Source organism: Filicampus tigris, chromosome 18, assembly GCF_054856515.1.
Source record: "Filicampus tigris isolate MCC_2025a chromosome 18, RoL_Ftig_1.0, whole genome shotgun sequence".
Lineage (NCBI taxonomy): Eukaryota > Metazoa > Chordata > Actinopteri > Syngnathiformes > Syngnathidae > Filicampus > Filicampus tigris.
Genome location: NC_141234.1, coordinates 2,364,013 through 2,386,329, shown reverse-complemented (window position 1 = coordinate 2,386,329; position 22,317 = coordinate 2,364,013). Strand labels below are relative to the sequence as shown.

General features: G+C 48.2%; 1 protein-coding gene across 3 annotated transcripts in view; it reads left to right on the top strand.

Annotated features, from left to right (window-relative positions):
* The window catches only part of cica (capicua transcriptional repressor a), a 29,056-nt gene extending 7,612 nt beyond the window's left edge, over positions 1–21,444 (top strand). For 2 of the 3 annotated variants that reach the window (XM_086014355.1, XM_086014356.1), the window contains exons 2-22: positions 271–3,811; positions 4,099–4,369; positions 8,025–8,159; positions 8,355–8,505; positions 10,030–10,132; positions 10,521–10,703; positions 11,253–11,379; positions 11,865–12,031; positions 12,721–12,856; positions 13,384–13,466; positions 13,609–14,206; positions 14,354–14,487; positions 14,854–14,990; positions 15,380–15,605; positions 15,781–15,976; positions 16,079–16,224; positions 16,469–16,617; positions 16,687–16,838; positions 17,611–17,745; positions 17,839–17,964; positions 18,250–21,444. In XM_086014355.1, the coding sequence (XP_085870481.1) occupies positions 467–3,811; positions 4,099–4,369; positions 8,025–8,159; positions 8,355–8,505; positions 10,030–10,132; positions 10,521–10,703; positions 11,253–11,379; positions 11,865–12,031; positions 12,721–12,856; positions 13,384–13,466; positions 13,609–14,206; positions 14,354–14,487; positions 14,854–14,990; positions 15,380–15,605; positions 15,781–15,976; positions 16,079–16,224; positions 16,469–16,617; positions 16,687–16,838; positions 17,611–17,745; positions 17,839–17,964; positions 18,250–18,551 (7,002 nt within the window). In that variant the 5' untranslated portion in view covers positions 271–466 and the 3' untranslated portion in view covers positions 18,552–21,444. The remainder of the gene's footprint in view (positions 1–270; positions 3,812–4,098; positions 4,370–8,024; positions 8,160–8,354; positions 8,506–10,029; positions 10,133–10,520; positions 10,704–11,252; positions 11,380–11,864; positions 12,032–12,720; positions 12,857–13,383; positions 13,467–13,608; positions 14,207–14,353; positions 14,488–14,853; positions 14,991–15,379; positions 15,606–15,780; positions 15,977–16,078; positions 16,225–16,468; positions 16,618–16,686; positions 16,839–17,610; positions 17,746–17,838; positions 17,965–18,249) is intronic. The other variant, XM_086014357.1, reaches the window with a different exon arrangement.
* The last annotated feature ends 873 nt before the right edge of the window (positions 21,445–22,317 follow it).

The window sequence follows — 22,317 nt, the reverse complement described above, 5'->3', positions numbered from 1 at the left end:
TATGAATGACAACAGGTGTTTGCATAGGTTAATTATGAGTTGAACAGAACATGTAATTGTTCTGCCTACTACTGTATATAATTGGCATGCAATAGACAAATAGAAAGAAAGAAATATATCTTTGTAATGGATACATAATAATATCCGGACCATCATACACTAATGGATGGATGGATGGATGGATGAAATGGTGGAGTGGACCACTCTTGTTGTGTTGTTGTGGAGTGTAGTTGTACAAATTGTGATTGGCTCTTCATTCCTGTCTTTCAGCATCTCTGGAGTAAAACAGTGGCAAGTGAAGAAGTCGCCCGGTCGAGAAACGATGACAGCAAGGAGCCCTTTAAGAAATAACTAGAGACAAAAGAAGAAGGCAGGAGGGGGGGGGGGGGTACAGAGGAGAATCAAGCGGTATTGAATAACAAGGGGAGACGGTCTTGTCCGAAAGAAAGCCTAGCTTCATGACAAGATGAAGCCAATCAAAAAGCAGGGCCGGCGTTCCCCCCCCTCCACCCGGGCCAAAGGGGGAAAGCGGCGGGGCGCCAGCGAGGCCCCCGAAGGAGGTGAGCAAAGAGACTCTGATGAAAACCGAGACAGAACAGTGCAAGGCCAAGATCACTTCTCTTTCTCGTCACAGTCGGAGTCCTCCGACCCAGTCAGAGCAAGCCGGGACTCTTCTGACGGGGAATCGCTTGTCATTGATTCTGGGAAATTGCCAGCATCGTCAGATGATCGATCCGGTCACTCGGCAATGAGTGCTGGGAGCCACAGTGACAGCAATGCTAGCAGCTGCAGTAACAGCAGCACACCAAGCGCCAACAGCAGCCCCAACCCCACGTCCAGTCGCAAAACTGCCACCTTTAAGGCCCGCGTTCCCAAGAAGAAGTACACATCAGAACACTGCTCCATTACTACTGGCGATAACCATGGCAACCTTGCCTCCGGGACTCCCCCTCCTCTTCTTGTGAGCGACGGGGCCCTGAACCAGGGGTCATCGTGTTCAGGTAGTCCCGTAAGTGTTTCACACCCTGATGGCAACGCTCAAAGTCGGGGCCCGGCGGCGGACATCAGAGAACCGCTTCGGGACGGTTCCCCCGGACTGCCTATCCTGTCACTGCGAGGGGAAAGGGAAAGGCCCGGAAGGGCAGAGGCGGTCAGGGATGCGGAGCGAGTGTCGCCCAGCCCTCTGCCTCGCTGCTCCTCCACAGACACGGCCAGTGAGCACTCGGCAGACCTGGAGGTGGTTGCAGATGTTTCGTCGCGCCCGCCCTGCAGTCTCCCCGACGCCCTCTCTGACGCCCTGGCCAGGGGACTGAAAAATCAGCGAGTCCTAGCCCGCCAGCTCCGAAGAAGAAGGGATGAGGATGGAGGAGCTGAAAGGAGAAACGATGGCAAGAGTTCGGAGTTGGTGTTCTGCGCCGGTGTGGTCCGTAGAGTCAATGGCGAATATGGAAGCCTGGAGGTGCAACTGAATGGAGAAAAGACACTCTGCCGTTATCCTTATCGACACATCAGCCCCCCAGGGGTTGTGGATATTGTCCTCGATGCCCCTCCACCTGGGGTGCACCCTATTCCACTCGGCACCCGCGTCTGTGTGCCTTTCAGCCACGAGGAAGGCTGCGAGGGCCAGTTGTACCGGGAAGGCGTGGTGACTCAGGTGGATACTCACCCGGCGGTGGCTAATCGCTACCGCGTTCTGTTGTCTGATGAGAAATCTTCATCACTCAATGAAAATGAGGTTGACAGGGTGGCGGCCAGCGCCACCCAGGCCGTGTGGGTGTCAAGGCAAACGCTCCGGCTCCTGGTGCCACCTTGGGACCTCGACTTACCATCGAGAGAGACGGACGCGGGCGCTCGAGATAATGAAATGGCGCAGGAAGATAGGGATGAAATGGACGTGGAGCAGGAGGTGTGTCGTCTCAGTCGGGGGATGACACCGGTTGTTGGGTCCATGTTGGGGAGGGTCTACCCTTGCATGGTCCCTGTCTCCTCCGCACCAGGACACAGCCTTACCACTCCAGTCGCACCGGCCTCGGTCCTCAGCCTGGCTCCTGGCCGAGAGTGGGACATTGAAAAAGATCTCGGAAGAGAGAGGGATCGCCAGAGAAAGCAAGAAAGAGAAAGGGAGATGATTGCAAATCAACAGCAGCAACATCATTCGTACATGCCACTCACCCCCGAGGAAGACATGGAGGTGTCCCGCTTCAACATGGTCCCCATGGGAGCACTCATACCGGGGCCCAAACCCATGGCAGTTCCTCAGCACCGCCAAATTGTGTCTAAGCCCCCAACCGGCTACCTCAATCCTCATCTGTCTGTGGTGCAGGGAATTGGAATTCCCTCTGGCCACCTTGCCCTAAACCCACACCCACCTCCGTCCCCGGTCCTGCTCGGCCTGGACCCGGCCGTCGCAGCTAGTACCGCCGTCATTTCCACTGCCCAGCTCCCACCCCTGCCCCCTATCTCCTCCAGCATGTCCTCCTGCAGAGTGGAGAAAGTATCAGGAGGTGGCTCCTCCACTGGCGGTGGCGGTTCTGGATCGGGTTCCACTTCTTCCTCATCTTCACGTTCGCGCACCCCACTGACAGCCGCCCAGCAGAAGTACAAGAAGGGAGACGTGGTGTGCACGCCAACAGGCATCCGCAAGAAGTTCAACGGGAAGCAGTGGAGGAGGCTGTGCTCCCGCGAGGGCTGCTCCAAAGAATCCCAGCGCAGAGGATACTGCTCCAGACACCTCTCCATGAGGACCAAGGAGATGGAAGCCAGCGGGGGGATCCGGGAGCGAGGAGGGGCCAGCAGCACGGGGACCTTGACGCCGTCCGACTTGCGACTAAGCGGCGGCAGAGCCAGCTCCGAGTTTGACTGGGATGAGACTTCACGGGAAAGCAGCGAGGCAAGCAGCCGCGGAGGAGACTCCCGGCCCCGCCTGGTCCTGCCCTCCTTGCTCCCGCAGGACCTTTCTCGCTTTGACTTTGATGAATGCGAAGCGGCGACTATGCTGGTCTCCTTGGGCGGTTCCCGTTCGGGCACGCCCTCATACTCGCCCATCTCCAACCAGTCTCCCTTCTCCCCCACCCCGTCGCCGTCTCCCTCGCCACTCTTTGGCTTTCGCCCGGCAAACTTCAGCCCCATCACTGCCCCCTCATCGCGCCGCCATCGCCAGCTGAGTGGCACGAAATTGGGCGCTCTGGGCGCAGAACGGGAGCGGCATCTGTCGGGCATTGTGCCCACTTGTCAGACCAATCTCACTTTTACGGTGCCCATGAGTCCCAGCAAGAGGAAGCTGGACAGCCACCCGCCTCCTCCGCTGCCGGCAGTCCACGACTACCAGACCAAACCGGAGCAACATCAAATGGTGGCCGTGGGGGGGTGTGTCGGCGGTGATCTGAACCTCGGGCCCGCTGCCTTCAGGGTCCTCTCCCCCCAGAGTCAACCGACAACCCCTTCCTCGCTGACTTTCCCGCGGCCACGCAGCGCCACCAGCCGGCCCCCGTCCTCTGCCGCCTCCACGCCCCCACCCATGCTGGTCTCTCCCACGCCCCCCTCTCCGCTACCCCAGGAACCGTCTCCGCGTCGCATCGTGCCGCTGCGGGATTCTCCTGTTATCGTCCGGAACCCCGACGTCCCCCTGGCCAAGTTCTCTGACGGCCCCCTAGCAAGTCGTGAGAGGAGACGATCCAGGGAGCTGAGCCAGGCCCAACACGCGGCCCCACCAGGCCTTCAAGCCCCTGTTCCCATAAACGGAGCCACGACCAACGGTGCCGTTCTCCTGCACAACCCTGCATCCGCCCTAGTCCTGGTCACGTCCAGCTCGGTAAGAAAAACACAATTTCTCACTTTTTGTTTTGATAACCTGAATCCACAAACAATTCCAGCAAGCAGCACTCTTTGGCTCGGTTTTGTGTTTCCCACTGTCAAAGGGGATTCAAATATGTGCCCTAGCATTGACTGTCGACCAATCTTTTTTTTTTTTTTTTTGTCTGGATGTGCCTTGACATTGGCTGGCGACCAGTCTGTCGTTTGTCTATAGGTGTGACTCTATGGTGACCAGTCAAGGGTGTGCCTCGCTTCTCATTAAACCTTTCTACTTCCACTGCCCAGTCCCTCACCCCAGCCTCAGCAGGCCACGCCGCCCTCTCAACTTCCTCCGCCGCCGGTTCAACGTCGACCGCCGCGGGCCCCACCCTGTCCTCGTCAGGATCAGGGGGCAGGGAGAGAAAGCCCGAGCGGCACCAGGAGGCCACCGGTGGGGCCTTGCCACAGCCGGTAGCGTGCCACCCGACACCCACCGCCCTCCTGCCGCTCATTCTGCCCGCCGAATCTTCGCACCCTGCACCCCGCAAGCAAATCATCATGGGACGTCCTGGCACGGGTAAGGGATTCTCTTGTTTGCCATCGGCACATAGGTGCCTCATTGAGCGAGAGGAAGTCCCAGTTCAGAGTGGAGATACCATTCCCCCCCAGACAAGGTCGTAAGCCCAAGAGCTGGTTCTAGTCCGGGGAGAAGGTTATAGTTGAGGAAAAAAAGGTTCTTATACAAAGAGAAGTTTCCAGTCCAGAGAGTGAGTACGAACGCAAAGAGTAGGTATAAATCCCGAGAGAAGTCCCTAGAAGTTTGTTGTCCCGAGAGAAGGTTCTATTACCGAGAAAGTTTCTTAATTTTTTTTCTCTTGTTTGTTTTGCATCTTCTGTCTGCATGTCTGGTGATTTGTACTGTTTGACTTCGCCGTTTGCTGTGGTCTCATTATGAAACTAGAGGGTGTCTTTTGTTCCAGTACGTATGTGTTTTAGCAACATGTGATTCTATGGAGGCACATTGTGTGAGATAAGTAAAAGGAGGTGTTGGATCGCATACTGTACAACTGTTGCCGTGACAACCCTCCTCACGTCTACTCTGGCCAAATGCACACGTTATAACTTTGAGGAGAAATATGAGCTTCCATGATTTTGTCATTTTGGGCTGCTCATTTCTTTTTGCAGCGTGCTGAATGCAACGTTTAAAACACATTATGAGGATTTATTAAACCAGATAAACATTGCGGCTTGGTTTGGAAGGTAATTTGGATTTTCATTTGCAGGATGTATTTTGAGTCATTCCAAGGAAATAAATATTGCATGTTTGAGGTAGGTTGGTTGGTTATCTAACTTTGTAGTCTTCCCAGATCTTTCTTATTTACATTTTGTGGCCTCATTTTGGTGGTAACATGGCGTTTGTTTGTTTTCGTTTTTATCATCCCATGCCAAAAAATATGTAAAATAAGATTCAAAGTATCAGGTTGTATTTATAAAATAATTTTGGGAGAAAGCTACAACAAAGCTTGGTTGGATTTTCATGCTTCGATGGATGATAGAAATGATCCTTAATATGATTTAAAAGAAATTATTTTTAATGGGGGAGAATGATGTGGAATGTTTTAGTTGATTATTTGAGTTGATAAAATTATTTACATTTATTACATTTTTACAAATCTTTACTACATAGGCAGTTTATGTGAGGATGTGTCCGACTATTTCAACTACAATTTGAATTATTCATGCAGGTCACTCCACCCGTGCTGCTTATTATTAATAAATATGTTGTTTGTCTTGTATGTGTGCTGCCACTCGTAATTTCTGTTTGTGTATTAATGTGTGCGTGTGTGCCAGGGGTGTTGGCCTTTATACCAGTGTGTGTGCGTGTAAGAGATAAGGAGTGTGAGTGAAACTCTCAAAGGGTGAAAATATTGACATGTCTAGACATGCAGCGCAGAGTGCAACGGGGACGTTCACGCACGTACGCGCGCACACACACAGAATCAGAGACGGCACCGAGGGTGTCTGATCACTAAAAAAAAAAAAGGAGCTGTGGTGGTCTATAGCTGGCGTGTTGTCATGGTTACACGCTGGAAGAATTAGCGCACTAGCTGATTAGCCCAGCGCTAACGCCCTCGCACACATCCTTCGCACGGCCGCCAGCCACATGCCTTTGTAGCGTAGCGTCGCCTCCGCTGTGCCTTGAAAAAAAACAAAAAAAAACAATTATGCAATACAGGCAACCCCCGTTTATGATGTTGACTGTAGGCAAATAATTCAAGAGAATTAAACATTGTCATTTGAAAAGCCAAAATATTGAACCAAACTACACATCTTGGTCAAAAGTCCCATAGCTTAATGCTAGACGACAGTGATCCTTCCGCAGTTGTGCTATCAGAAACTTTGTTGCGACTTCCTCAAGATAGTCAAGTTTGATTGTCTTTTCGCTGTTACGTGATGGATGACAATGTCAGCAAAACTTAAGCTGTCATGAGCGAAAACGCAAACATTAACTTAGCATTAGCAGGTGGTGTAAGCGCAACACGAGTTAGTTGATGCTAATATTGCTAACAGTCTTGAAGACCACAAAGTAGGGCTGGACAACATGGCCCCCCAAATTTTGCGGCCAATAAAAATGCCAATTCAAATTTTTATCAGTTTCAAACACCAAAACCCCCTCCTCCTTGTAAAAAAAAATGTCATTCAATATTCTTTTGGGTGGGAACTATCCTCAGTTACTTGTTGAAAAATTCACTTATCCACTGTTTTGTGCTCAGACCATATCTACTATAAAAATATTGCTTTGGCGCCATCTGGTGGCATCTTGCTGTCATGTAATTCTGAACGGAGGGAAGGAGCTCAATTTTGTCTGGCTTCTATAGGCAGTTATGAACCTTTTGGATTGGGCACGAATTAGTTACAGTTTTTTGCCATTTGCAGCCGGCAGGCCTCGGCCTCACAGCTGCAATGGCTAATGGCTAATTGCAGCTTAAGCGCACAGCACTAACACATACACAACAATCCTCACAGGCTGCGGGAACAAATATTTAAACAGCACTACGTAGTCCCGTCTTATGCCGACCTATTCCTCCTCTTGCTTTTAATTACACTGCATCTCTTCTAGTAGACCTCAGTGCTGCCCAGTGGTATGTTGTGGCACGACGTGGTACTACACTGCGGGTCCGCAACTCTGAATTCAGACTTGCCTGTATGCTGTAAAAAATGATAGCTTAAGTATCCGCAATGAACTGCGGTACAGCTGGGGTTCACTCTATACATATAAAAACAAACAGGAGGCGGCGGAGGCCCCCGCGGCTGAGATTCCTCCTCAATCTAAATATAGAGCAGCCGCATTGGCATCAGCAGGAAGTGAGGCGGGTGGCGGTAGGAGTGACAACTCAGCAGCGGTGTGACTTCATCTCAACGTGTTCCGGTGTTGGAACATCGTAGTTTTGGTTTGGCGCCATATAAATTGAGTAGGAGTCTTGCTGGGATACATTTTTGTTCATCAACAACCATGGCTTTCTCATTCGAGCTGAAAAACGTCCTTAAAAAGGGCCATTGGTTTGGGATGGATCAGTTATTTTGACACTTATGTCTGGAATGACGTCTAGGGCCTGACCAATATGTATTTTTTGATGGCAGATTCTGTTATTTGGCAGAATAAAATTCCGTTAACTGATTAATCGGCTAATTAATTAACAAACTATATAATTAATCAAATATTTTTTAAGGGTCCCTTAACGCTTACAACCATTAAAATATAAACTACAGGCTCTAACGTTTGACTGTTTTACAATACTTTGTTCTTCAGTAATTAACTTTACAACAGAGAGAAAAAAAATCACCCAAAATGGAGAGAGCTAATATCAGCCGATTAATCGGTTGGGCCCTAATGACCTCCCAAAAAAAAAAAAAGTTTCAAAATTATAAGAAGCAGGTTTTGTGTTTCGCGGGAGAATAATTTCACAAGATATTTAAAAAAAAATGTCGGAATTCATCACAATTAAGTGGTACTGTTACAACTTTTTGGCGTAATGTTGCAAAAATAAAATTGTTTTCAAAAAATGACAATCTCATGAGAATAAAGAATTTTAAGTAGTATTGAGTAGTATAGAGTGGTATTTTATAAGGGCTTTTTTTATTTATTTCTTTTATTTTTTTCATAAAGTCATCTTTGGAGATTGACCACTACCTTTTTTGTGTTTCCCTGTCCTTGTGCAAACACACGGCAGTGTGGACCAACGTGGAGCCCCGCTCTGTGCCAGTGTTCCCTTGGCACTCGCTGGTCCCTTTCCTGGAGCCCAGCCAATCGGGAACGGCTGCCCAACCCGCCATCGACGGTCAGCAGCTCCTCAATCAAAGCCATGGTATGAAGAAGAAAAAAAAAAGAATTATGCTGTATTTTTGTCAGAAAAAAAATTGCAATTCATGCGCGTAAAGCTGTTGTGTTTTCGAGAAAAGTCCAAATAAATTACGCAAATGTAATTTCCGTAATTTACAAGAATTAGGTTGTCTTTTTTTCAAGGACAAAGTAGAATTTTTTTGTTGTTGCAACGTTTCAGAGCCCCGTTGCGGTGTGGCCTTGGTGGGCGACGGGCGCCACCCCGACCTGGAGAGGACGTCCCCGTTGCGTCCGCCCCCGGCCAATAACAACAACGCCACGGTGGAGAGGGGCGGGGCCGACAGCGAGACGGAGAGCGACACTGACGACCCGTGAGTACAAGCCGAGACCACTTAGCCAGGGAGAAGGAAAGTGTTTGCAGGACGTAAACACACTCACGACTCCACTTGTTAGCAAGTGAAGCTGTTTTCACAGCTTACAGTGGGCGGCGAGTAATTATCACATTTATCGATTTTGCCACGATATTTCTGGATGAAATGTAAAACATACGTGCAAGGCTCTGAAAATACTGCAAAACATTTTAATTTGCATACAAAAATAATCATCGCCATGTAAGGTTTTTAACATTAGAAGTTGTATAGTGTGTGTTGTGTTTTTTTGCAAATTTTTGTCTTTACAAAAAGAGAAAAAGAGAAGGGTTCCCCCCAAAAAGTGACACTACAATAATAGTATTTTTAAAATAAATATGAATAATAATAAATCATAATTAGTATTATGAGATTAAAGTTGTATTTTTAAGTATTTTTCTTAAGTCAGTGTTTCAGTTTTTTTACCCACCAAAATGTCCTAATATGGCAAAAATAAAGTTGTTCGTTTTTTGGGGTGGATGGGAAATATTGAATATTACAAAATGAAAGACATATTCTTTGACATATTTTTTACGTCTGAAATTAAGAGGATCAATTGGCAATGTGTATGAAGGTTGTGTTGTCTCGTTGTGAAATGGTACTTTGATTTATGTGTGCACTCCATGGAAGCACCACTTGTTCTCCCTCCCAAGGATACTCCTCTTATACACACACACACACACACACGTCGTGTTGTGAAATCTGCCTCCTCTGAGAGTGCGACTAAAATGGTGCGATGGTGTCCTTCTGTGTCTGCGTGTGTGTGTGTGCGCACGCACTGTGCACACACACGCTGCTCGCTGGCTGCGCTCTTCATCACGTCTGATTCTGTTTTTGCTCTTTCACGCTGACTCAGACAGGCTGTCTGGTTTGTAGCGTGTGCTTTTTTTTTTTTTGTCAAAGAAATGTTTCAGGGTCGTCGCGCTCACAAAAGTCCGCCGTCGCCGACAAAAAAAAAAAAAGGAGAGCTTCCTCCTCTTCGTCGTCCTCCTCCCCCATCGTCTGACTTTTGACGCACTACAAAGTCAACATGTTTGTCTAAGCTGAGCATTTTTAGCATGCGGTTCGACAGGACAGCTCAGGTGTCGTTCTCGTGTTGACTCAGTCACTCGGGCTGAGGTGTTGCCATGGCTACAGACGTTACATCACTGGCCACTTCATTAGGTACACAGGCTAATGAGGGCCATTGCAGCAGCTGCGTCAGAAATTGGCTTTTCATATCGATAAAAATGTTCAGTTTGAATTGACGGGGCGGGGGGCATTTTTCACAAAAACAATCATGAGAATTCATAAGTCCCTATTTCTTGAAGAAAAACACTGTAGTCGGAGAAAAAGATGTATTGCATTTTTATTTTTATTTTTTTTCGGAAAAGTGGTCATCTTAATGATAGCATTTTATTTTTGGGTTAAATTTGTAAATATATTATATATATTATATATATTATTATGATTAATCATGTGAACGTCGTCTTTTTCTTCGCACTGCAGCTTCTCCCCCGGCATGGCTGCCAACGACGCATCGCCCTCGCGTGGCCCCGCCAAGAGACGCACGCAGTCCCTCAGCGCCCTCCCCAAGGACGCAGACAGGAAGGTCGGTCCGTTGTCATGTCCACAAAATTCACACCACACCATTAGACAGTTTGCGGAATAAGAATTGAGCAGATGAATCCATCCATTTGCACCAACTGCGGAGTGCTGCCATTTTGTTTTGTAACGCCGTCTGCTGTTGACTGAAATTGATGTCAAAGTGCCTTCGGGCTTGCATTTCGCCACACCTATATGCACAGTTAAAACATATAATTCAGCGATCCTTTTGCGTACCACAAGAGGGCAGCCCACGTACTACTTTTTATGTAGACTTATCTGTATTACTGTGTTTGTAATTTAAATAGGGATCTGGATAAAAAATCGGCCATTTTGTATTCCTAAATGTGCCGGAAACTTGAAATCCTTCTTAACACCCACTTCTTTCTCTCCAGAGAGAGAAAGACCACATCCGCCGGCCCATGAACGCCTTCATGATCTTCAGCAAGCGCCACCGGGCCCTGGTCCACCAGCGACACCCCAACCAGGACAACCGAACCGTCAGCAAGATCCTGGGCGAGTGGTGGTACGCGCTGGGCCCCAACGAGAAGCAGCAGTACCACGACTTAGCCTTCCAGGTCGGGACGCCGGCTAAACGATTTAACTGCATTACATCACTGGGCTATTTTTAGCAAGAGTAGTGTTTACACTTCACCTTTGCTTGGATGTGAGGTAAGGCTGGGTGATATGGCCTTAAAAAAAAAAAACAAAAAAAAAAAACAGAATTTGTTTTTTAATTGATTTTTTTCCCCCCCCGTGGCTTGTATAAGAAAGAACAATGACATTATTCGAAAGGGGATAAACACATAGTAGTGATGGCATCATGCTTTGGGGCTGTTCCAAATGCCAGTTAGTGAGAGCGCAAAACTGTCTGGCTTTTTTGCGAGAAAGCAGGAAAAAAAAAAAAACACGTCAGGAAAAGCCTACAAGAACAGCCCAACCTAATTTAGAGGTGCTTAAACGAGTGGTGCTGACTCACATTGAAGATGACTTTGAATATCATTGGTTCAGCCTGAACACAGAATCTGCTTTCTCCGTCCCTAATGTCCATTTAATCCAAACATTTTTACCACATAAAGAATGTCTGGACTGTGTTTGTGATTGTTTGAACGTCATCTTCATGGCAGGTGAAGGAGGCCCACTTCCGAGCCCATCCCGACTGGAAGTGGTGCAACAAGGATCGCAGGAAGTCGCTGTCTGACGGCCGCGGGGCCCCCAAGGAGGCGCGGGAGAGGAGCATGTCCGAAACTATAGGTGAGTGGGGGGGGCGTGTGTTTGTGATGGTGATGAAACTGAAACCACCTAAACGGACCCTGATATTATTATTATTATTATTATACTTTTCAATCATTGCAACAGTACTCACAGGCAGATATTCTTTATCCTCTTCGAATAACGACTATTACTGCAGCTGACTACGTCACATACAGTAGGGCAAGAATAAAGTAGCTTACTAAAATTACAGAAAAAACGTACTGTGCAATAGTCGTGTAGTAGTTGTGCAACTCTCCCTGACTTGTTGTCTACTGCCCCTAGTGGCCAAATCGCGCAAAGCGGAAGAATCAATCATTCGTTCTTTACATTCTATTTAGTTATTACTTATTACTACCGGTATATGTTTTTATGAAGTATAATATTATAGAGGACAGTTTTCCTCCGTTGCTTTCAATGGGGAAAGCGCACAAATTCAATCTGCATCTCAACTTGGCGCCATTTGAATTCTTCTTCCTTCTCCCCAGATCCGCATTTGGAGTCTCAGGCGGCGGAGGGCAAGCTGCCGAGCTCGCCGTGGACCTGTGGAGGCGAGAGCCAAGCGGGGGGGCCCTTGGGCGGCCAGCAACCCCGTCCCAGAGCGTTCTCCCACAGTGCCGTGCACAGCCTGGAGCGCCGCGAGGACGGCGAGAAGGTGGGAGGGACGGTTACGTCTGCGTGCGACGTGCTCCTGTGTGATTATCTCCCCGCAGGAACAAAAGCGTCAATGCAGGCGATGTAAACAACGCGCGTGCGTGCGCGTGCGTGCGTGTGCGCGCGCGCCCACAGCCGCCATGTGTCCTTGACGCCGCTAAAAGCGAGTCTTTGTGTGATCTTGAAATCTTTGAGCTTTTCAATGCCTTTGAAGTGTGCTAGACAGAAAAACCAAACTCGTCTCGGAGGCAATGAGTTCACGCCTGCTGCGAGCAGCGCTGCTGCAGCGTGAACCACATATCCCCAAATAAATCTGAAATAAAAATAAATAAATAAAAAAATGTCATGACTAAGTGGAAAATGTTGAGTCTATCCATTACACTCATTACATGGTATCGATGCGTAGTAATTGAAGAATAAAAAATAAATTGAAGCACTGATCATGCACGTTCAACATACTGAAAAAAAAAAAAAAAAAAAGGAAATTGCTCATTTGAAAGTAAAAATACCAAACTCTCAACATTTCCTCAAATGTAATAGAAATACTTTTTTTTTTTTTTTTTTTTTGACCCTTCATGTCAAAATAAATGTTTCCCATTGGCGAACTGCACCCCGTGATATTGATATTTTGTCACACCTTGTTGCTACAACAGGCTGCAGACTAATCGAGTCTTATTTGGCTTTGTTCAGGAGGGCGGGCCCAGTTTCTTCCGCAGCCGGCAACTGCCGCCGTCCTCCCACCACCAGGGCGGCGCTAGCGAGGATGTCACCAGCGACGAGGAGCGCATGGTCATCTGTGAGGAAGAGGGGGATGACGATGTCATGGGTGGGTGGTCGTCGACATCATGTGAAGTGTTTTTTTTTATTTTTTTTTGTCTCATTTTTGTAGTATTTTTGGAAAAAACACAAATTTGATCGCTCCTTTTCCTCCATTTGCCAGTGTTGTGCATTTTCCAGGAAATGACTTTCCTCTGGTGTCTTAAAGGATCCAAAAAATGACAGTTAACAATTTTGTTATTAGCGTCGCCGGTTGCTTTGTTAGGCTGCAACGTCTGCCCGTCATACGGACTTTGGGGGGGATTTTCTCAGGCACAAAACCATAAAGTGGGAAAGTTTTAAAACTTCCCACGTGTTTGATATTGCGCCTTCCCGGAATGCGCAGCGCCCAATTCGGTGGAAAACGAAGAGTTCTCCAAATAAGAGACAAAGTGTTCTGACTGGATTCGATGCCAACGGAGTTGAAGCTCAATGCTATCGTAATCACGCGAAACGGCATCGATGTGCTCCGAGAAGTCAGCGCCGCTGTCGCAACTGACGGTCGCTTGGCCTGTGTGGCATCTGTCATGTCTGCAGAGGACTCGTTTCCCGAAGGCTCCATTGACCTCAAGTGTAAGGAGAGAGTGACGGACAGCGACGAAGACGAGCCCGACGGCCAGGTACGAAGCGTACGGCCGCCCCACTTGATTTGAAGGGCACTTGCGAAACAAGAGTGCTTCCCGAGCACTAAGCTACAAATTAGCATGACCAAAAGTCGAATGGAATATTCTTTTGATCTGCGTCATTTTCCCTCGCCTCCAGCCTGGCTTCCGGCCACGGACTCGCTCCTCCCTCGCTTCCCCCTCGCCTCCCGCCCCTCGCGGCGAGTGTGGCGCGAGCAAGAGGAAGACTGGCGTTGATGCGGCAGAGGAGGACAGCAAGGGCGGCACCATTGGAGAAGGCGGGGGCGTGGCCTCCCTGCCCGTCGGGGGCTCCACGCCCGACACCCAGGCTGCGGTGCGTCCCGTCGAGGGGGCCGTCACCGTCAGCTCCCCGCTGCAAGAAAAGAAAGCCACCATCCTGATTGGAGGGAAGCAGCTGCCAATCACCGCAGGGGGTGGGTACCGGAACTCCGCCTCCCCTGGTCCCGGCTTAGCTTTCGGGGGCTCCTTGGTGCCCGCCCAGCCTGCCCAGCTCCTACCCCACACCCAGCCGCCCCCCCTAGCTGTAATCAGATCCACCGCCGCCACTCCCCCCGTCCCGCCACCCTCCGCTAGTGGTCCCAAGTACATCTTGCCGGCCCCACACAGCCCCTCCCCGCCTGAGCTCGCCTGCCAGCAAGTGGGCTCGGTGAGCACTGACGCCGGCCCGTCGGCCAATGGCATGCCGGACTCAGGGGCGGGAGTGGCAGGAAGCAGAGGTGAGACGCCGTTAACCTTTCAAAATAAAATGTATGCGCCCCAGTCGTCCAACTTTCCCCCCCGACCCCGGTGGCCCCGCCCACCTTTTGCTTCCATATGGCCTCCATTCATGTCTTTTTCTCTCCTTGTCTCTCTCTGACTCTCAGTTCAAGCCCAGCTGCAGAGTAAGATGCTGGTTCCCATGGCGACGGTCCGAGCCGGGTCCACGCCTCCGCATGCGCCCGTCTCCTTGGTGGCGCCGCCTCTTCCTGTGCAAAATGGCCCCGCCGCAGGAAACAAGGTGGGGAGTCCGCATATGGAGAGACCACAACTTATATCATAAATAAATACAAAATTGGTAAATGTTTATGTACAATGTTTGATTTGATCAATATGTTTGTCATTTGATGATTTACGATTAATCAATTCAGCAGTTTTTTGTGAGGTAAAGGAATAAATACATTTTTACTCACCAATTCCAGCAAAATTAATGCAGCAAAGCACTCAGTTGGAAAATGAATTAAATGTGTGGAAAGTGGTGGGAAAACAGTAGGAAACTAAAAATCATACATTTTCTGACATATTGTTGATAAAATGGTTTACTTGCAAGACGTACATCATTTTTTGGTGTGATATGTTGTGAAACCTTTTGCCGTGCTTGCCACAGATCATCCAGGTTGCTCCCATGCCAGCGGTCCAAAGCGGCGTTCACCACGGGAGCGCCTTTCCTGTTTCCATGGCGACAGTGATGGCTGCCGCAACCGCGCCCCCAAAGACCCTCCTCCTGACCACGCCGCCCACCAGGTGGAGATAACCTGAGCGCCTTTATTTTACTGCTACAAAGCACGGCCTGCTAACAGTGAAAATCCGCAAGGAATTTGACCTCAAAGTGTTCATGCGGTGTTGTAATTACCAAGAGATGCCACAAGATGGCAGCCAAGGACTTGTATCTACTCTTGTCTAAATCCTCATCATAGACATTGCTTAAGTGCTAATTTAAGCGTCCTTGGAAATTTTTGAATGGAGATGACAGCGGCAACTACTCTTCTTCTTCTTGTTAATTAAGAAGCTCAATGCTGCCCAAGATATTGTGGCATCATGTGGTACTACACTTAAGGTGCACAACCCTAAAATGGGAATTGTCTGTATAGTGTAAATGTGTTAACACTCACAGCCTAGCATCTGACCCTCAGGATCACCTACGTCCAATCCAGTCCGGGCGTTACCACGGCGATTCCCCAACAAGCCCAGGTGCCGCCGCCACTGCCGGGCGCCGCCTTTCTCTCGTCTCCTCTGACCGCATTGGGCTTCACCGCCATCGCGCCGGCCGGGCACCCTCTGCTGGCTCCGGCTCCTGCTCCGAGCGGCCAGAACCACAATGCCAAGTCTGCCTCGGCCGCCGCCGCTGCTGCTCGGCAGGTAAAGACCACGAAGTTGAAAAAGGAAAAAAAAATTCAAATGTGTGAAGTAAATTTGGCAAAATCTCCACTAGCTTGTCCATTGACTTTTTAAAACTTTTTTTTAAAAATCTTTTCGTTCTGTATTTTCTTTTAGTTAAGTGCAGTGTTAATGCTTAAACAATTTTCCGCATCAGCTTCTCACCACCATCTACCCCGCCGGCCCCACCGCCACGTTGGCATCCAGCCTGGTCACCATGACAACAGCATCCCCTGCCGCGAATGCTCCGGAAGTGGCGAAGCCCTCTGCCCCGACTGAGGTCGAGGTGAAGAAAGAGCTTAGCGAGCCGGATGTCACGGAGGAAGGAGATCAAGAAATCACGGAGACCAGGGGTAAAATCTACATTACCCATGATGCTTAGCGCTCAAGCAGCCTCGTCGTGGCGCTGTTGGTGGTGGTGGACTGTCAAGTCACAAATCTTGCACCTCTTGCAGAAAAACAAGACGGCGACCTTGCTCAGTTCATCAAGGAGGAAAGCGTCAAGCTGGAGGAGGAGGAGGTCGACGGCGACGTGCGTGAGGAGAAGATGAAGGAAAGCAGGGATGAGAAACGAGGACGAGAGATGGAGGAAGAAGAAGAGGTGATACCAGTCAATTATTATTTTTCAATTATGCCATTAGGATGAGTATTGTTATGCTGTCTGTCAACATAGGTTGCTGCACTGTTTGTGTTCAAATATCCATGACTTAAACTATTACTACAACTTCCGCAGCGTACATGCTCTTTTCTTTAGCCCGTCTATGGCGTTTGGCGTTAGGCTTTGTGAGATTTGCGCCGCATTTCAATACACAACGTGTAATTGGCTTTTCTTTTTCCCGTCCCAGGCTGGAGCTCCTCCGCCTCCTCCCCGGCCGCCATCTTCAGGTTCGGATCCGCCGCCGCCTCCACCCGCCGAAAAAGAGCCGGCGGCGTCCTCCAAGAGGATCAAGTTCCGCCCGCCGCCGCTCAAGAAGACGCCCGATTCTCACGACAAGTGAGTGCCGACTGCAGCGAGCGCCCCCTCACGCCAGGCCTTCACTCACTCGCTCGCTTCGCCGCGCAGGCTTTTATCCGAGACGTACTTCGAGGAGCGTTTTGCCGAGCTTCCGGAGTTCAACCCGGCTGAGGTGCTCCCCTCGCCCACCTTGCAGAGTTTGGCCACGTCCCCTCGAGCCATCCTGGGCAGCTACCGCAAGAAGAGGCGCAACTCCACGGGTAACATGCGGAAACGCGCATTGCGGCATTCTGCGCCCCATTTCTCCCATTTGGATTCTCCGTCTCATTTTCTCCATTTCAAAATGAATGCAGGCATTTTACTTCCACATTTCTTCACTGATTCAATCCCGTGAAAGTTTTAAATGCTCAATGGGAGGTATTAATCACATTCCTCAATTATCCCGATTTCCCAATAATGTAGCCAAATGAAGAGGCTCATTCAGGACATTGGCAGACTTAATGAAGTCTCTTGACCGATTCAAGCCATTCCAACTTCAAAATGTTCAGCTCCAAGTTCTCGACATTCGTACATTTTCACAATAAAATCCCTAAAGAAGAGATATTTTACAGACTGTTATTCTTTGTGTGCGTTCCTTCACATATCCAACTTCAAAAATGCTTGGACATGAACAATTTGTCACTTTGCCAAAATTTCACAATAAAGTGGGACCGTTTTACATGAAAATCAAACAAACGATCAAATAACACATTTCCGCGTTTCTTGACGGATCGCATTCCTGACATTCTCGCATTTTTCTCCCCGTTTCTAAGTTCCAAAATTCATGGAGACATTTTACCCTCCCGCCTTTCAATCCTCACATTCTACATTACTCTCATTTTAATTCATTTGCAAGCATTTCAGTCCAGCGGCGCCTTTGAAAACATTCGCGCACAATTCCCATTCCAATCCTCCTACCACTTGGCGTTGTTCTTCTCGTGTTTCTCTGCTTCATCTTTCATCCCTGCTCCTCTCCTCCATTGCGCCCTCAAGAACTGGAGCCGGCCACCGAGGACCCGAGCTCGCCGAGGAGGAAGACCCGCCGCCTCTCCAGCTGCAGTTCGGAGCCCAACACTCCGAAAAGCGCCGCCAAGTGCGAGGGCGACATCTTCACCTTTGACAGAGCAGGTGGGAGGGCGCTCTGCCAACGGCGGCCAATCACAGCGCCGGGCTCGTCCATTAGGTCACCTCGATGCTCCCCCCCCCCCCCCCCGCCGGCAGGTATGGAGGGAGAGGATCTCCTCGGAGACCTGGACCGCGTGCCCTTCTCGTCCCTGCGTAGAACTCTGGACCAGCGGCGGGCGCTCGTCATGCAGCTCTTTCAGGAACATGGCTTCTTCCCCTCAGGTGAGCCACCGCTGAAGACGACAAACGTCACGATGTGCTACATTTGGAACGCTTTCCGATAAAAACATGGAGTAGAATTTCAATTAGTCCCTGGAACAAAATGAGTCTTATCATAGTGTTTGTATCTGCTGTATAGAGAAGTGGAAGTAAAACAGGCCAAAATGTAGCTCCCAGTGAGTGTGGTAACATGAGAGCGTGAGAGAACATGCGAACTACTTTTTTTAAAATTGATTGTAAAAATAAAATAATTTGATGAGTCGCACTCCACTCACTTCCTCCCCGCAGCTCAGGCCACGGCGGCCTTCCAGGCCCGCTTCGCCGACACCTTCCCCACCAAGGTGTGCCTGCAGTTGAAGATCCGCGAAGTCCGCCAAAAGATCATGCAGGCCGCCACGCCGGGGACCCTGGAGGGCGGCGGCTTCTCAGCCGAGGCCGGCAGTCCCGCACCCGCGCAGAGCTCCTCCGCCTTCAACTCGTCGTCACTGCGGGACGACAGGGGAGAAAGAGGAGGAGGAGGAGGAGGAGGAGCCGAACAGCCGGACGACAAAGGCCGCAAGATGGACGAGCCCAAAAGTGAAGGTTTCTAAGAAGTCGACGAGGTTGGGTGCAGGCGCTTACTCTTAATCCGACCTGGGCGGGAAAATAGTGGAATGTGGTCTCATAACAATATTTGAAAAAAAAAAACAACTCAATATTGACTGGAGGAAAAAGTACTACTTTGACGCCCAGGTCTGCCCTCAGCACATTTGTACAGTAGTTTGTAGTCGGGACACGAGCTCTGTGGTACACACAAAAACATACACACACACACACACACACACAACATGGTGCAGATGTCATCTTCAGCATGATGCTGACGCCACACTTAGCAATTCAGACTGTTACTCTTGGATGGCAGCAGGCAGGAGCCGCTACCCAAGACCACACACACACACACACACACGCGCACGCACACGCACACGCACACGCACATTTAAAAGAAGAAAAAAGAAAAAAAAAACAACGAAAGAAAAGGCACTTTGTCACTTGTTGTTGTGCAAATGCAGTTTAGCTGTTGCCAGCCAGCCCTCAGTTGCCATTGACTTGACCTCATCGTCCGTCCACTCCTCAGCACAGTGGGCCCGGACGCAAAACCGCAACCCCGACGACCTCCACTGATATTCCACGGCCCCTCAATGCTGCACACACACACACACACACACCCACACGCACACAAGTACACACACACACACACACACACACAGTCAGTTCGGCGCATGCACGCACAATGCCCCGCCGTGACCAAGCCATGCCCCGCCCCCCGCACAGTTTAGTCAGCTATCGTAAGGACAAAATGAGAGATCTCGCCGTGATTCCGTTGTGACCAATCTTTGCACCTTCCGTCGTCGCCATGTCGGAAAAGTGAACCCTCGTCCCCGAAAGCGATTTCGTTTGATGGAAGCTGGATGGAAGCTCGAATCCCCCCAAAAAAGTTCATATGCAAAGCAGCAACAAGATGTCAGACTCGACGACGGAGAGAAGGAAACAAAAAAAAACTGAACCACACTTGTCGCCGGAATCTCCCCTGTCGGATATGATGTTGCTTTCTCTGGTCCTCGTGGAAATGAGCAGTTTTACCGTGGCCTGTTTTTCTCTTGTGGCTCGTGTTGCTTCTCCAGCATAAAGTCAAGAAAATCACAAAAAAAAAAAAAAAAAGACTTTGGGGGGATGTTATCTGTCCCCAGACCGCAATCTTGATTTTAAATGTACTAGCGTTGGGGGGCGGGGGGGCAGGTATGTCCCCCCCCCCCCTCTCCCCATTGTGTCTCTTTGTAAAATGTTGAAATCAGGTGTTTGCACAATCCGTGTGGCCCGTCTCGTGTGAGAGCGCCGCAAGTTCAATCAGGAAAGTATTGTTTTTAGAGATTGTTTTAGTAGAGAAGACAATAACCTTGTTCCACGTGTTACCAATCACCTTCCCCCCCCCCCCCCCCCCCCCCACCCGCTCCCCCTCTCAAGCGTTGTTAGAAAGTGCCCTTAAGCACTGGTCCCGGGTCAAGCGCTATGTAGCTCAGGATGGTTCTGGTTAGGGTTCAGTTCAGGGAAAGCAGATCCTAGACCAGCCCTGGAGGGCAGTCTCTGGAGCCCTCCCCTCTTCCCTCCCGTCTCGACACTTTATCCTTTCCCATCAAATGGTGCAATAGGACATTTCCTTTTTTTCGGGGAATTATGGGAGGGTTTTCTTTTTGGGGGGGTGGGGGTGGGGGTGGGAGGCTCAGTGCCATAGAGAATGACAAGCAGTGCAGTCAAGTGAGTGAGCAGAATGTGATGCCGTAGACTACGAAGCAGTATTAGGGCCATGCTGAAAAGACCCGGAAAAAAAAAATCTATACGACAAGGATAGTCTTTTTTTTTTTTTTTTTTTTTTTTTTTTTAAAGAGGGGGAAATTGTCACAATGTTGTAAGAATGAAATGTAATTTTGTGACGAGAATTTAAGGATGTCAGAGCTTCATGTTCTGTTGAGCGTGGCCCTAATGCCCCTTTGTTAATATCTGAGCTATGGCGCAAAACAAAAATGAATGGCGCGATTGTTGTTGAAGAGATTACAGTGTGTAACTTTACTAAAAGTCAAAACAATTGAATAGCACTTTGTGGCTCTTGGCTTCCGTTGCTGAAGAGTTTGGAGGGGTAGTGATTGTTATTATGGGTATCGCTTTTATTTCTGTGTAAACTGTTGGATGTGTGATTAAAAAAAAAAAAAATGTAAATATATATATAGATATATCTATATATATACATATCTATCTATATATATACATATATATATATATATATATATATATATATATATATATATATATATATATATATATATATATATATATATATAATATATATATTCACCGTTTTTTCCATATATGTGCATTTTAGGTCTGTGTTTGGGTGTGCGTGTACGTTTTGGCACATGCAGGTAGTGCGTAAACATGACCAACCACTCGTTCTGTCGTCACACAGCAACAGCATCGACAAGGACAATAGTATATTTTTCATGCTAGACAGTATTTTTATAGTCACCATGACTATTTTGTCCGCCATGTTGACTGTTATCAGTTACATTCAGGATATATACAAAAACTATATATTCAGGCTATCCGATACACGCAGGTAAAAGAAGACTATCACATCCCCCGAGAGAGTGGGGGGGGGTCAGGGCTGCCCGGTGCCCAATCTGCATGCATGTGCAATGGCATGCAAACACCCTCACAGACGTATGTGTACACACACACGCGCGCGCGCACACGTATGTAATGCGTGTGTGTACTGTATGATTGTGCTTTCGAAAATGAATTGTCCTTGCTGTGGAGAAGGAATTTTAGGATGAGTGAGGCGAGTGCGATCTCCTAAGCAGGCATGTTGACCATGTGCAATATTTCTAAATGACGAGAGAAAAAAAAAAAAGAAACTAAATATTGAAAATATTAAAGATCTAACACAAGGCCCATCGTTGTTGACTTGATTTGACACTGTGTTTTGTTGATGGATTTCTCTTATCTGAGCGCTAGATTGCAGAGTCTTACAATATTCATGAATTAACAGTCAGAATTCAACAGTGTTCTTATTTGTTTATTAAAAAACTTGGCAGTAATATGCATATTCAAAAGGAAATATACAATGGAAATAAAAAGTCTACACACCTCTGTTCAAATGCCAGGTTTTCAATTAATTTTATAGGTGGAAATGGAAAAAAAATCCACGGTTATTGGGACCTATAACCTGTACAAGTCAATTAAAAAAAATAGCTGAAATAGTGTGGTTGCAGCACTGTGCACACCCCATACTGTAACAACGATCTTGCTATGTTCAGAATGTTAAATGGGAGTCAGCACACATCTGCTACCATTTAAAGTGCTTCTGGTTAATCCAGAATAAAGTTAAAATGCTCTCGTAGGCAATCCCTAACACAGGTAAAGGAAAAACCCAACTAGAACATCTTAACTTGAAAACAAAAACCTGATATTTAAACAGGGATGTGTAGACTTTGTATCCACTGATTATTTAACATAACTTTTCAAAATGTTTTTGTGACAAATGACACGTTAAGCAGATCGCTAAGCACTCGGCACGTCCAATACAAGAGTTGTATCTCACATGTTTTCAACAATGTTTTTACACAGATTTCAAAATATTAGCATTCAGAAGAGATTTTTTGCGGCAAATCAATAATCACAAATGGTAAAAGTACAAAGGGAACGTAAACAAATACAAAATGTTCTTTATTTTTTACATTTCTGTTGACATGTGGATGTACAGTGTACAATCTGAATCTTACGGTTGCTGATTTATGATTTCCTGTCCAAGTCAAATCTTGAGCC